The sequence below is a fragment of the Leptonychotes weddellii genome, chromosome 3 (assembly GCF_054177405.1).
Source record: "Leptonychotes weddellii isolate Sample4059 chromosome 3, ASM5417740v2, whole genome shotgun sequence".
Taxonomy (NCBI): domain Eukaryota; kingdom Metazoa; phylum Chordata; class Mammalia; order Carnivora; family Phocidae; genus Leptonychotes; species Leptonychotes weddellii.
In genome coordinates, this window is record NC_138371.1 from 99,508,449 (window position 1) to 99,523,098 (window position 14,650).

General features: G+C 47.9%; 1 protein-coding gene across 1 annotated transcript in view; it reads left to right on the forward strand.

Moving 5' to 3' along the window:
* Window positions 1–14,650, forward strand: part of MYO7B (myosin VIIB) — an 87,764-nt gene that overhangs the window by 20,415 nt on the left and 52,699 nt on the right. The window contains exons 3-8 of the mRNA XM_081815491.1: window positions 3,953–4,066; window positions 5,160–5,312; window positions 6,761–6,945; window positions 9,789–9,910; window positions 13,460–13,602; window positions 14,304–14,417. Of these exons, the coding sequence (XP_081671617.1) occupies window positions 3,953–4,066; window positions 5,160–5,312; window positions 6,761–6,945; window positions 9,789–9,910; window positions 13,460–13,602; window positions 14,304–14,417 (831 nt within the window). The remainder of the gene's footprint in view (window positions 1–3,952; window positions 4,067–5,159; window positions 5,313–6,760; window positions 6,946–9,788; window positions 9,911–13,459; window positions 13,603–14,303; window positions 14,418–14,650) is intronic.

Below are 14,650 nucleotides of genomic sequence, written 5' to 3' on the forward strand. Positions count from 1 at the left end.
TATTGTGGACATTGCTGCTATAAACATTGGGGTGCATGTGTCCCTTCTTTTCACTACATCTGTGTCTTTGGGGTAAATACCCAGTAGTGCAATTGCTGGGTCATAGGGTAGCTCTATTTTTAATTTTTTGAGGAACCTCCTCACTGTTTTCCAAAGTGACTGTACCAACTTGCATTCCCACAAACAGTGTAAGAGGGTTCCCCTTTCACCACAACCTCTCCAACATTTGTTATTTCTTGCTGAGGCATACATCTTGACATCATCTTGGGGTTTCCTTCACAGCCACCCTGAATATGCCTTTTGCCTCTCCTTTATACTGAATCCCTTTTCCTGGAACCGAGGTCTTTCTCTTGGTTTACTCCCTCATTTTGATCTAGCAGATCCTATAATACCTTGCTGAGAAAGGGCACATAGGAAGTAAATGTTTTTTAACAACTTTCATGTCTAATTTATGCTTGATCAAGTGTGAATGTCAGCTGGGCATAGGGTTCCATTACTGGATAGAATTTTCCCTGAGAATTGTGAAGATGTCTATTCCACGTTGTCTTCTGGCTTCCAGCATTGCTGTTGAGAAGTCTGATACCATTCTAATTTTTAAGCCTTTGTATAAAACTTATTTTTCTCTCTGAAAGCTTTCATGATTTTCTCTTTGTCCCAAGTATTTTGAAACTTCATGATCATGTGTGTTGGTGTGAATCTATTTTCATTCCTTGTACTATCCACTGAAGTTTGTTCCCCAATTTTTTTTTCCAGAAGGCTAATGGGAATAATATTACATCTTCAAAAATGCTTGTTACCTTTATATTCCGGTGAATGACAATTTGGGTAAAAAATTATTTGATTTCTTTTTCTTTTTTTTCCATTGTGGTAAAAAACACACAACATTAAATTTACCGTCTTAACAAATTTTTTTTTTAAGATTTTATTTGTTCATTTGACAGAGAGAGAGCACAAGTAGGCAGAGAGGCAGGCAGAGGGAGAGGGAGAAGCAGGCTCTCTGCTGAGCAGGGAACCCGATGCAGGGCTCGATCCCAGGACCCCAGGATCATGACCTGAGCCGAAGGCAGACGCTTAACGACTGAGCCACCCAGGCACCCCCGTCTTAACAATTTTTAAGCATACAGTTCGGTATTAAGTATATTCACATTGTTGTGAACGGATCTGAGAACTTTTTATCTTGCAAACTTGGAATTCGGTGCTCATTAAACACTGTTTTCCCTTCCTTCTCCAGCCTTTGGCAACCACCTTTCTACCTTCTGTTTCTATGATTTTAACTACTTTAGGTACTTTTTTTTTACATGCTGTATGATTCCATTTATATAACATTTAAAAATAAATAAAACTATTCTATGGTGTTAAAAGTCACAGTAATGGCTACATTGGAGGAGGAGAAAGGGTGAGGCAGAGCAACTGGGAAGGAAGAGGTGGGGAACCTCTGGGATGCTGGTTATGCTCTATTTTTTTACCTTGATGACAATAATTGTGATAATTCCTCAAGCTGTATTCTTATGATGTGTGCGCTTTTCTCTTATATGTATGACATTTAAAAGACTTTTCAAACCTTTAGTATGTTAATTTTTGTATATTTTTATTATCAACTTTCTTACTCACCTTTTGACAAATGGACCACCCAGGTTGATTTAACTTGATAAACTAAAAGGTAAAACTTCTGAACCTTCCCTTTCCTTTTCCATAACAATTTTTGTAGTATTGGAAGAGGAAAACTTGAAGACAAAAACAAGTGGACAGGAAACTGAGCCCTTTTTTCCTTTTGGTCCTATTGACCCTTAAGATTTTAAGTAACTGAGAAGAGCTGGGATTTGTACCAGAGTCAACCAAGCTAACCATCGTGGTAGATAGGGAGGAATTTTTTTGGATACTGATTAATACTGCATCAGGGTTCCAGTCTAAGCACATCTCTTCCATTAACAGCCGTAGGGTACCTTTTTGAAAAGAGGACTCAGAAAGTTGATTAACTTGGCGGAATCCAAAGCAAAACATCAGAACTTTTGCTTTTCCATTTTCCTATGAATTTCTCTTGATCTTTAGCGGCACCTAAACTGGCACCATCCTCTAGCATCTTCTTGCACCCTAAAGATGGGAACGCCCCCTCTAAATAGAAGGCAGAGAAGTTTGAGCATAGAACACGCTGCAGAAGCCCTCTCTGATGCACTAAGCCCTGAGGGTATCAATGCATATCCCTACTTTAGATACTTCTTATGAGTGAAATAATGCAGCATTTGTCCTTTTGTGACTGGCTTATCTCACTTAGCATAATGTCCTGGGGGTCCATCCACATTGTACCATATGATAGGATTCCTTTTTTTTTTTTAAGGCTGCATGATATTCCATTGTATGTATATATCACATTTTGTTTATTTGCTTATCTGTCAATGGACCCTTGGGTTGCTTTCTCATATGGCTATTGTGAATAATGCTGCAATGCATGGGAGTACAAATATGTCTTCAAGATCTTTTTTTGAATTTCTTTGGATGTATACTCAGAGGTGGGATTGCTAGGTCATAGGGTAGTTCTATTTTTAATTTTTTGAGGAACTTCCATATTGTTTTCCCCAGTGGCTACACCAGTTTACAATCCCACCAACAGTGTATAAAAGTTCCAATGTCTCTACATCCTCTCTAACACTCGTTGTTTTCTGCTCTTTTGATAGTGGCCATCCTAATAAGTGGGTTGCTCTTTTCTGGAGATCTTTGTAGGAGTGGTTCAGCCCTCACATAGGATTTGACTTTGTCCTGAATTTTCTCCTTATAAGTGAACTTATCTTTTTGTCTGCCTACATCCTCAAAATTATTTCTTTATTTTTTAAGTTCAATAACCTTCACTAGTCTATGTCCTAGAGCTGATTTTTCTTTGTCTTTATTTCCTGGAACCCAGTGTGCTTTCAATCCACAGATGCAAAGCTTCTTTTATTTCTGGAAAGTTGTCTTGAATTATAACTTTAAATAATCTTCCTGGGTTTTATTTCTAGTTACCTTCTTCGGGCACTTATGTGTATTTTTGTCCATCTTCCTTATCTATCTTTTTCTTCCTAATCCTCACTTTAAACATTTGTGTGTCCTTCTTCTCACTCTCTCCTCCTGTCTTCAGTGATCTTCACTGTGCTTTTAGTATAGTAGTGCTTGTTCCTCTGCTGTTTCCAATTCTGTTTTCGTTTCTGGTCCACGTTTATCTCTTTTCTTCCGTTTCTTTCTCGAGCTTTGCCAATTCACATCTCATCCTTTTCAGTTGTCTCAGCATCTGATTTCTGAGCTCTTGCTCCTGCTCTACTCTTCAATAAGGTTTTGGAAGCCATGGTGAAATACTTGGCCACAACTTTCCACTGTTGCATGGCAGTTTTGTTGGTTGGTTGGTTGGTTTTTCCCTGGTGAGAATAATTCACCTCCTCCTTTCCTCATTTTGGATTTCAGTATCTTTGTATGTAGACCTGTGCTGATTCCTTTTGGATTACTCCTCTTTGAATGGCGTGAGCTTTCTTGGATCAGAAGGAAGTTCATGTGGGTCAATGCCATGTTGCAGGCTAGCAGAAACCTAGTGAGAGTTTGGTCTTTGCTTCTCCCCACCCAAAGGGTTTGGGTGCTATAGAGCTATTCACAGGGCAAAGACTTTTTCCAACTCACAGTGGGACTGTTTTCCTACAAATATGGCTTGTCTGTTTCCTAGAACCAAGCAAGGCCAGGGAATCTTCCCCTGCTACCTCCCACCTCCCACTACCATCCTGGCAAGAGCAAGAGAGGGCAGGGAAGGAGGGAAGGAAGAAGAAGGAGAAGGAAAGATGAAGAGGAGCAGGAGGAAGGGGTGTGCGGGAGAGCGCACCCCAGCCACCTTGGGAGGTCCTGGTTGGAAGCGACAGCCGCCAGGAGAGGGTAAGTCTTGAGCAGGAAGGGGAATGTGGAGCAGGCATCTGACCACTGTCTTCTCTCTGCTCTCCAGGGTGACCATGTGTGGCTGAGCCCCCTCTCTGCCAACAAGACCGCTGTGGCCATCGGGTGCATTGTCAAGGAAACAAAGCCTGGCAAGATCTTGGTTGAAGATGATGAGGGCAAGGTCAGTGTGGCCAGGCTGTCTAGGGGCTCAGGGCCCACTCCTATCCCCATCCCTCCAGGGCCCTGAGCCCCTCTCCTCTTCTGGTGCTGCTCCCCAACACCAGGGGTTCCAGGGCCCAAGTGGGGGGATTCTACCTGGCAGGACAGACCACAGTGGGGTCTTGTCATGGTAAACATCATGGGTCTGTCTTGGGGAGTGTTTCTATAATCAAAGAGCAGGGAGCAAGTTGGTAGTTGGAAAACTTGGCCAATTAGGGGAGCAGGAAGGAGTGAAGTGAGGAAGGGTCTGTGGCAGAGAGGAGAGGGCGGCAGAAAGCGGGTTTGCAAAGTAAAGAGGGTGAGCTGGAAGGACAAAAAGGAGAAATGGAAAGGTGTTCGAGAAGGATACATGGCGAAGAGGCCCCAGAATGTGAGGAGGAAGGGGATGAGGCTCAGCTCATGCTGAACAAAACAGCCCAGGTGAGAGAGAAGTGGGAAGCTGTGGTGGCCTGCAGGGCTGCAGCTCAGCCTCCTGGGGTTGGGGGAGCAAGCCCGGCCAAGCACAGTGCCCTGGGGAAGGGCATGCAGTGTGAGGGGTCCAGCTGGTCCCTTTAGTCCTCCTCGTGCTGACCGCTTTGCTGAGGTGCTACAGCAGGGGGCATGTGGAAATTTGGCCTCGAGGGAGAAGATTCTAGGCTGTGACCTGTGAGCTCCATATTAGGGAAGCCAGGAAAAGATGAACAATAATATCTTCTATTTGCAAAATGATGTTTTATAGTTTAAAAAGCACTTTTACTTGCATGCTCTTATTCTAACAATCTGTGAGGCCCCCAGCTGCAAACTGTCCCTGATCCTAATCACAGCCAAATCTGACTTCTGGCTACAAGTTCCTCTGACCCCGGTCTGAAACGTGCCATTAGCCCTAGCTATACACTGACCCGTGGCTCTGGACACATTCTTTCTCCGACCCCAATCTGCCCTGATCCTGCCTCAGGTTTCCCTTGACCTCTGCCAGAGACTAGTCAAGCCACCAGGTCAGCTGATCTGCTGGGAACTTGGAGAAGAGGAGCAGCGGGTTGGCTGCCCTTCAGGGGAGTCTGTGTCCTTTGTTCCAGGAACACTGGATCCGAGCAGAGGACCTTGACACCCTCAGCCCCATGCACCCCAACTCGGTGCAAGGCGTGGACGACATGATCCGCCTGGGGGAGCTGAACGAGGCAGGCATGGTGCACAACCTCCTGATCCGCTATCAGAAGCACAAGATCTATGTGAGTCCCCCATTCCCACCCCCCAGCCAGGGGGTTCGGTCCACAGGCACTGACCTCCTGGCTGGGGGGGCGGGAAAAAAACAGGCACTGTGGGTTTGAAGCCAGGCACAGCTGGTTCAGTCCCCACTGCCCATGCCCTCACTACATGAGGTGGGCAAGGAACAAGGAACTTAACGCTTCTCCATCTCTGCTCCCTGATCCAAAATGAGTAGGGTGATAATACTTTTGAGGTCTCAGAAAGCTGATGTGTAGCATGCCAGCACAGTGCCTGGCACACAGTAGGTGCTCAATTAGTACTGTGGCTCAGTGGAAGGCCTGCTCGGATGGCCAAATGGACCGGAGGCTGTGGGGGTAGGCATTGTCTGCCTGGCCCTTTCCTAGGCATGTGGCAGAGACAGAGTCACCAGGCAGAAGACCCCTGTCCCCCTGTGAAATGAGTCTTGTGATGGCCAGAAGGGCTGTGTGGGTAGATGTGGGTCCTTCTCCCAAAGCCTGGCAGTGGATGGGAGGTTCACCCCAGCCCTAAGGCTCGCATCCCTGTTCCAGTGCAGATATTCCCAGGAGAGGCAGCATTCAAAACTGACACCAGCCCTGCCTTAACTGGGTGTGGCCTAGGAAGTCACTGCCTGCCTGGGGCCTCTCCTGGAGAGAGGTGGCTGGGGTGGCTCTGGGCAGCCTTTCTAGAATGATCAGAGCAGTGGGAGAATGAACAGCGGACCCCAAAGAGAGGGGAGGGCTGGTCAGGAGAGTGAGGAGGCCCTGCAGGAGAGAAGGGACAGGGCACGCTGAGTCCACTCTGCCTGAATGTGAGTCAGAGCTCCTGGGACTGATAACGCCAATAAGCTAAAATGAGCTTATCCTTTATCCTTTCCGAAGAGCTTATGCTTGCATTCTTTTATCTGGTTGTCACAGTCCTTGGAGTCAGAGAGATTGAACTCTCCATTCTTAAAATGAAAACTAGGATGTGGATAATCATGTGACTTGATGAGGTGGCTATCCCTGTCTCACCCCCAGAGGGGCAGTCGGGCACCTCGGGGGCTCCAGATGAGCAGGTGGTCCTGACCGGGGATCCTAGGAGGGATCAGTGGAGGCTACCGTTGTTGGCCAGCCTCACGGAGGCCCCTGTGGGAGGCAGGTGAAGACTCATAAAGTCAGCCTATTTTTATTGAGCCTTCTAAATACCAGACAGAATGTTAAACATTTAACATAGAGCACCTCATTTAATCTTTGCCCCCAGCTCTCATTCATAGTGAACACCCCCATCTTTCCAAAGGGAGGATCTGAGCAGCTGAGCGTCTTGTCTCCCCGGCCCAGAATCAGACCCCACTTCCCCGCCAGGTTCAGCCAGGCCTGGTAGCCCTCAGTGGGTTGCACCCCAGGCCAAGGTCAGGCCCAGGCAGTGTGGGCCTTCAGAGCAGAGGGCACTAACCATCTGCTCCCGTCCCCAGACCTACACAGGCTCCATCCTGGTGGCCGTAAACCCATTCCAGGTGCTGCCCCTCTACACCCCGGAGCAGGCGCAGCTGTATTACAATCGCCACATGGGCGAACTCCCCCCACACGTCTTTGCCATTGCCAACAACTGCTACTTCAACATGAAGAGGAACAGAAGGGACCAGTGCTGCATTATCAGGTGGGGGTCAGGCTCCCCACATTCCTGGGGGGGTCAGATGGGCCGGGCATGGCCCTGAACGTCTAGCAAAGCAGGGAGCACCTCCTCTCCCTAAACCTCTCCCAACGAGCCCCCGGTTGGCCTGTTTTATTTAGGGGCTCCCCTTCAGCGGCAAATATCCCAGCTGGCTGCCCCTGGCCCCTACTGCCTCTCCAGCCTGACAAGTCCCTCCAGGGCTTCCTTCTTGCAGAACCTGCTCTTCCACTGTATTAGCAGAGCCTGGACTGCCCTGCCCTCAGTGAATATTTCCTGAGACAAGGAAGGAAAAATGGGATAGGCACATTGAATGGCACCCAGAATAGATGCTAGGGGGCTCAGGGGTCAAATAGGAGAGGTCTCACTAAAAAAAAAAAAAAAAAAGAAAAAAATCTCTGGGCAGGCCTCAGGTGAGGACAGGGGTAGCAGCAGGTCCAGGGGCCAGCTCTCAGGTTGCTGGGGCCCAGGAGGGACATGTCCTCCTCCAGTCCAGATCCTGACCCTGCTTCAAAGACCCCCTGCCTGGCCTGGCCTGGCCTCCCTGCTTCCTGCACAGGCCCTCCTGGTAAGGAAGGAAGGGAGGGAGAGGGAAAGGAAGGAGGAGGTGGAATTTGCCTCCAGGGCACATTGCTTGGAGCTATAGTAGAGTCGTTCATTCATTCCTTCATTCATTCATTCACTCATTTGAGGTCCCACAGTGCTCCAGTTGTACGCCCTGCATTGTACTACCGTGGGGAGACAGCAGCAAATGAAAGGGACTAAAATCCCTGCCTCGTGGAGCTTACATTCTAGAAGGGGAGACACAGAGGCGATAAATAAGCCAATTTTTCAGGCAGGTAATGAAAGCTTTGAAGAACAGCACTGCAGGGCAAGAGGAAAGACCATGATGGGGCTGCTGCTGTAGGTGGAGGGCAGACGAAGCATGGCCTCTCTGCACGGGATGATGACACGGAGACCAGAATGAACTCCTATAGCATAGATGATCACATTTACTGTTCTCAGCAACCCTCTGAAGTAGATACTCTTATTCCTGTTTTACTGTTGCGGGCGGCGTGGTACTTAGCACCACGGAGGCTGAGATCCTTTCCCAGACACACAGCTGTTAAGTAGGGAATTCAAATCCAGGGCACTGGAAAGAAGACCAAGAGGTGTCCTGGGGTGACTTCCACTTCTTGGGAAGTGAATGGAGTTATACGCCAAGGAGGGCTGGTGCTCTGTCTCCCTCCCGGGCTCTGCCTCTCCACTCCATGTGCTCCCAATGTGCCCCGCCACCCACCCCCCCACCCCAGGAATGGGAGGACCAGCCTCACTGCAAGAGGCCTCCAGAGCAGAGCTGGGCCCCAGGCTGGCCTGGAAGCTCACCGGGCCAGCCTTCACCTCCAGGACAGCAGTGGCTCAAGAAGAGGGCAGAGCACCCTGATCTGTGGCTTTTTGCATGAATAGAACATCACTCTGAGTCAAACTGCCTTCTCTTCCTGCCCTCGCCTCCCCCAAGGCCATAAGAAAAGCCATAAGCAAGTCACCTCCGTTCTGCCCACAGGATCCTGTCTCTACCTCGGAGGGTTGTTTGGGGAACTTATGTTCGAGGCAGGCAGTGGAGGTTTGTTGATTGGACTGACTTGGCTGGCATAGTAATTGTGAACATTTTTGATCAAAACTTTTCTTAAAATGAATACTGTCAGATGAAACAGTATTTGTCTGGGATTTGCTTCAAAATAGTACAGGATGGGAAACAAAATGGGCCAGGAGTTGAAGCTGGAAATGGGACTGTGGGAGCTCATAACGCAAACCGTAAGGTGCAGGAATCTCCTGGGGATCTTGTGAAAATGCAGATTCTGACTGAGCAGAGCTGGGTAGGCCTAGGAGTCTGCATTTCTAACCAGGTGACAGGCATTGCTTTTATTAGCAAGACACTATTCAGCCTCCATTTGTAATGTTTGACATCTCCCATAATGAAAAATAATTTACCCAAAAGTGACATGCAAGCCTCAATAATAATACAGTAATCACTACAAACCCGAGTGTGTGCGATATGCCAGACACGAGTATATTTTTAACTTCATTAAACTCCCTAAGGAACTTCTAAAAACTAGTTTTCATACCTCACCATTATGAAATTAATATATCTTCAATATGAAAATTTTATAAAATTTCAGAAAAATATTCTCAGAAAAAATTCCTAGATACTTTTGGAAGAAAAAGCTTCCCCTATCCACTTAGTTAAAATTCTACTGAATAGTAAGGACATTTGTCACTTTACTGTGCTTAATAAGCATTGTCCATGTAATTGAGAGCTCTGTATAGACTTGGTTCTAATGGCTGCATGATGTTCTCTGACCGGAGGGACCATAACTAATCGTCCCCCTTTATGTTACTTCTGATTTTCCTCAATTGTTGGTTGTTTTTAAGATTTTATTTTTTTTTACATAATTTCTACACCCAACGTGGGTCTCAAACCTACAACCCGGAGTCGCAGTCTCCCCTCTGGCCCGCATAAACTCACGGCTCATAAAGAGGATGTTACATCAAAATATTGCATCGTCTGGTCCTGTTCATTCATCTGTAGTTACTGAGCCCTGGGCCCGTGACACTGGAATAAACCAGATACAACCACGCTCAAGGGGCTCACATCCAAGGCAGGGCAGAAAAGAGGAACACAGCAATAACTAATACGGTGTATTAGTTAGTAATGCGGTGGGATTTGTGCACAGGGAGGGGGAGTTCCCATTCAGACCTGAAAGCGGGCCTGTGGGGGGTTTGCAGAATAGCCTAGGGTATTGAAGACATGGCTGTTTGACAGACTGACGCCCTGAGGGTCCTCTTTGCAGTGGGGAGTCTGGGGCAGGGAAGACGGAGACCACCAAGCTCATCCTGCAGTTCCTGGCCACCGTCAGCGGCCAGCATTCGTGGATTGAGCAGCAGGTCCTGGAGGCCAATCCCATCCTGGAAGGTGAGTGGTCACCCTCAGGAGCAGCCCCTCCCCTGGCCCTCCAGGGCTGGAACCTTCCTACCAGGAGGTGCCCATGGGGAGGGAGAGGATCGTACCCTTTCTGCGACTTCTCGGATCCCTCAGGACAGGAAAAACCAGCACGGGGTGGATGGTAGTGTGGGGGTTCCCAGGAAGCACGAAGGGACAAAACTGATGACCCTACAAGCTTTCACTAAGTGTGTTTTCCACAGGATCAAGACAAGTATTCCTTTTAAATAAGGACCCTGAGATGAAATTGGTTTGGGAAATGCTGGGTGTGTCCACTTGGGTCACCTGTGAGGCAGTTGATAAGCTGGTGTTAAGACTGCAAAAGGTTGGCTGAAGGGTACCCCTGAGCAAGACGAAGGGGGAAGTGGCAGGAACAAGCAGGAAAAGCATCCTGACTGGGGTACCTGTAGGACACTCAGGAAAGGGAAGAGTGGAATTGGCAGGATGAGGTTCAAGCTGTGTGCAGATCTGTCGGGGTCTTGGCTAGCCCAAGGGGGAGCTCAGAGCAGAGTGCCCATTAAAGGAGGCCTGCATTGGGTGCAATGCCAGGCCCGTGCCCCCTCGCTCAGTCTCTGGTGGGGGCAGCCCAGAAATGTGTGACTTGGACCCCCAGTGACCAGCCACGGTCAGCGCGTTTTCTCTGTTTCTTTATAACACAGGTATGCTTTACATACAGTACAAGTTCACCTTTTTCAATATACAGTATGAGTTTTGACAAACTCATACAGTCATAGAATGCCCATCTTAGTCATGTATGGAATGTTCCTATCAGCCCCAAACTTCCCTTCCCTTGTAGTCAATTCTCTTCCCAACCCCAACCTTTGGCAACCACTGATTTGTCTATTTTCCCCTCGATACAGCTAACCCTTGAGCAATGGTTTGAATTGTGCAGGTCCACTTACATGTAGACTTTTTTTGATAAATTCTTTTCTCTAGATTACTTTATTGTGGGAAGACAGTACACGATACATACAACATACAAAATGTGTTGACTATGTTATCAGTAAGGCTTCCAGTCAACAGTGGGCTATCAGTAGTTAAGTTCTGAGGAGTCAAAAGTTATACACAGGTTTTCAACTGCACGGGGAGTTAGCACCCTTAACCCCCACATTGTTCAAGGGTCAAGTGTAGTTTTATCTTTTCCAGAAGGTTATATAAATGAAATCATATGGTGTGCCGTCTTTTGGGTCTGCCTACTTTTGTTAGCATAATGCATCTGGGATTTTTCATGCTGTTGTCTGCATCAATAATTCATTCCTTTTATAGACGTAGAAGTGTCACAGTTTGTCTATTCACCAGCTGAAGGACACCCGGGTTGTTTATAGTTTTTAGTGATTATGAATAAAGCTTTACAGACAGTTGCGTACAGGTTTTGGTGTGAACATGTGTTTTTCTCCTGAATAAACATGTTAGGCATGAAATTTTGGGTCAGATGGTGAGCCATTTACCTTTGTCACAAACTGTCAAAATGTTTCCCAAAGTGGCTGTACCATCTTGCAGCAAAATATGAGAGTCCTGGTCGCTCCACGTCTTCACCAGCACTTGGTACTGCCAGGGTGTTGGTTTGCTACCGCAGGGGGCGCAGAGTGGTGTCTCACCATAGCCTTAATTCAAGTTTCCCTAACAGCTAATGGCATCTTTTCATGGGCTTATTTCCTATCTGTGTATCTTCTCTGTGTCTATTCAAACCTTTTGCCCATTTTTAAATTGAGTTGATTCCTTATTAATGATTTATGAGTTCTTTATATCTTCTGGATACAAGCCCCTCATAAGATATGTGTTTTGCAAATATTTTGCAGTTTGTCCCTTCATTCTTTCAAAAGGGTCTTTTATAGGCCAGAAGTTTTTGATTTCCATAAAGTTCAATTTATTTTTGTTTCTGTTATTGATCATGCCTTTGGTGTCGTATTTAAGAAATCTTTGGGGCACCTGGGTGGCTCAGTCGGTTAAGCATTCAGCTCTTGATTTTGGCTCAGGTCATGATCTCAGGGTCGTGAGATCGAACTCCGTGTCCCGCTCCGCTAAATTCTCTCTCTCCCTCTGCCCCTCCCCCTTCCCTCTCTAAAAAAAAAAAGAAAGAAAAAGAAAGAAATCTTTGCCTAATCCAGAGATTTTCTTTTATGTTTTCTTCTAGATGTGGTGCAGTTTTAGCTTTTACATTTAGGTCCGTGATCTATTTTGTGTTGATTTTTTCTACGGTGCAAGGTATAAGTCGAGTTTCTGCTTTTTTCTCATTTTTTCCCTTCCCTTTCTTTTCTTCTTTTCTTTCAGAAGGCTATCCAATAATTTCAGCCCCATTTGTCAAAAAGACTATTCTTTCTCCATTGAGTGGCCTTTGCACCTTTGTCTAAAATCAGTTGGCCATCCATGTGTGGGTCTGTTTCTGGATTCTCTATTCTGTTCTGTTGCTCTCTGAATACCCTTCTGCCAATGCCACACTGTCTGGATTTCTGTAGCTTAGTTCTATAGCTTAGTCAGTTTTTCAATCACGACCCCCAGTTTTGTTCTTCCTTTTCAAAATTGGCCATTGTAGGTGCTTTACCTTTCCATATACATTTCAGAATCAGCTTGCCGATTTCTACCCAAAGGGGCCTACGTCAGGCTCTTTCTTGAAGAGAGATCTGCCACTGGGTTCAACAATATGAAGTAGGTTTCCCAAGCATAGCTAGCCCCTATAGGAGCCTCTGCTGTCTGTCAGGATACCTCAAGGCGGACACCAAGGAACACTTTTCCTTTTCTCATGGGACTAATGCTGTATGGTGGTATTGTCAACCTGCATCCCAACCCACCACTGGGTCATGAAATCAGTCTTTTAGGACAAATTAAATTGCATAGAATAGAAAATACCCCAGTGCATCGTTCTTGGTCAGAACCAGTACTGAATATTTTCTTTTACTAATGTGTGCAGGTGGGGGTATGTATGCAGTAAGACGCAATGCAAAGGGTCTTTCTTATTGTGGCTCAAATCAGCTTGCAGAAACAGCTCTATGAAATGCACTTTGGATCATGCTGCAATCCAGATGCCTTCTGCTCTGACCTCCTCCTCTGAGCCTAGTCCCTGCCAGCTGTTGCTATTCTCCCTGCAAGCTTGCCCTCTCAAAGCCAGCCCCAGCTTCAGCCTGAGCAATCTTTCTAAAATACAAATCTGTTCCCACACTCCCTCAGAAGCTTTCCTGCCTCCCCCATCACCCACAGACTAATTCTAAACTTCTTAGCCTGGCATTCAAGGCTCTATGCTACTAACTAGTTCCATCTATCTTCCACTGCTTTCCTCCTGTATTTTATGCTCCAGCCAAACGTCCCCCCTGCAAATACACCCCATGCTTACTGACATCTGCGCCTTTACTTGCACTTTGTCTTCCTCTCGGCATACTCTTGGCTGTCATCACTTTCTAGTGCAATGCTACCCATCCTTCAACTCTGGGCTCAGCCACCTCCTCTCAGAAGCCTTCCCAGATGATCCCACTCAAAGTAAATCTTCTCTTCTCTGCTCCATCATGGGCATCACCTTCTGGCCCTCAGCCTTCGGAAATGCCAAGACAATCCGAAATGATAACTCAAGCCGCTTTGGGAAGTATATTGACATCCACTTCAACCCCAGTGGGGTGATCGAGGGTGCACGCATCGAGCAATTTCTGCTGGAGAAGTCCCGGGTCTGCCGGCAGGTGAGGCCTCCCTCTGCTGCACTGGTCCTGGGGAAACCTCCACCCATCCCGGGACCGGGAGCCAGGGAATGAAGAGGCTTCCAAGAGAGGCTCCCTCCCATCACTCTCACACCTCCCCAGGGACCTCCCCAAACCTCCATTGGTCTTAGTTTGCTGCCACTGAACCCTGGCCTTACCCTGAGATGGCCAAGGATCCCTAGAATGGGATAATGATGGTCCTTTCCCAGTATTCAAGAAAAAGAAATGATGACATTTTCTGTTTTGAATTTTCCATCCATATCATGTTCTACATTCTTTGGTGCTTACTACCCACCTCTACCAGAATTAATTTTAAGGCCAGGACAGTCACCAGCTAAGGAACTGGATCCTGGCATCACTCGCAGCTTGCAACTTAGGCAAGATGTCTTCAGGGCTGGGAAGAGCAGTGGAGATGCAGGGAAGCGCCTGGGAGCCATGTGTTTGCTGGGCTTGGTGGGTGGCCTCTAGCACAGGACTGTGGGCATGAGCTGGCCTTGGAGGCCCAGAATGAGGACATCCACAGAGCCAAACGACCCTTGGGTCAATGCCAGAGCCACATCTGGTTGACAGACCTTGGAGCAGAAGCTGGGACAGTGCTGGGGGGGGGGGGCGGGGTGCAGTCCTGAAGCCCGGCAGCCTCAGGGGAATGTTTACCAGGCTCTCTGCAACACCTTCCCCACCAGGCCCCGGAGGAGCGGAACTACCACATCTTCTACTCCATGCTCATGGGGATGAGCTCTGAGGAGAAGCAGCTGCTGAGCCTGGGGACGCCCTCCGAGTACCACTACCTGACAATGGTGAGGCCCGCGCCGCCCGCCCCTGTCCTCCCCGCCCCTCCTCTCTCCGGTCCACCTCTCCCGCCCCGCCCCTGCTCTCCTCGCCCCCCGCCCGGCCCCTGCCCTCCTCGCCCCCCCGCCCCGCCCCTGCTCTCCTCGCCCCACCTCTCGCTGCTCCACCTCTCCCCGTCCTTCCCTTGCCCTCTCCACCCCGCCTTTATCGGGTCCACCTCTCTCCGGTCCACCTCTCTCCG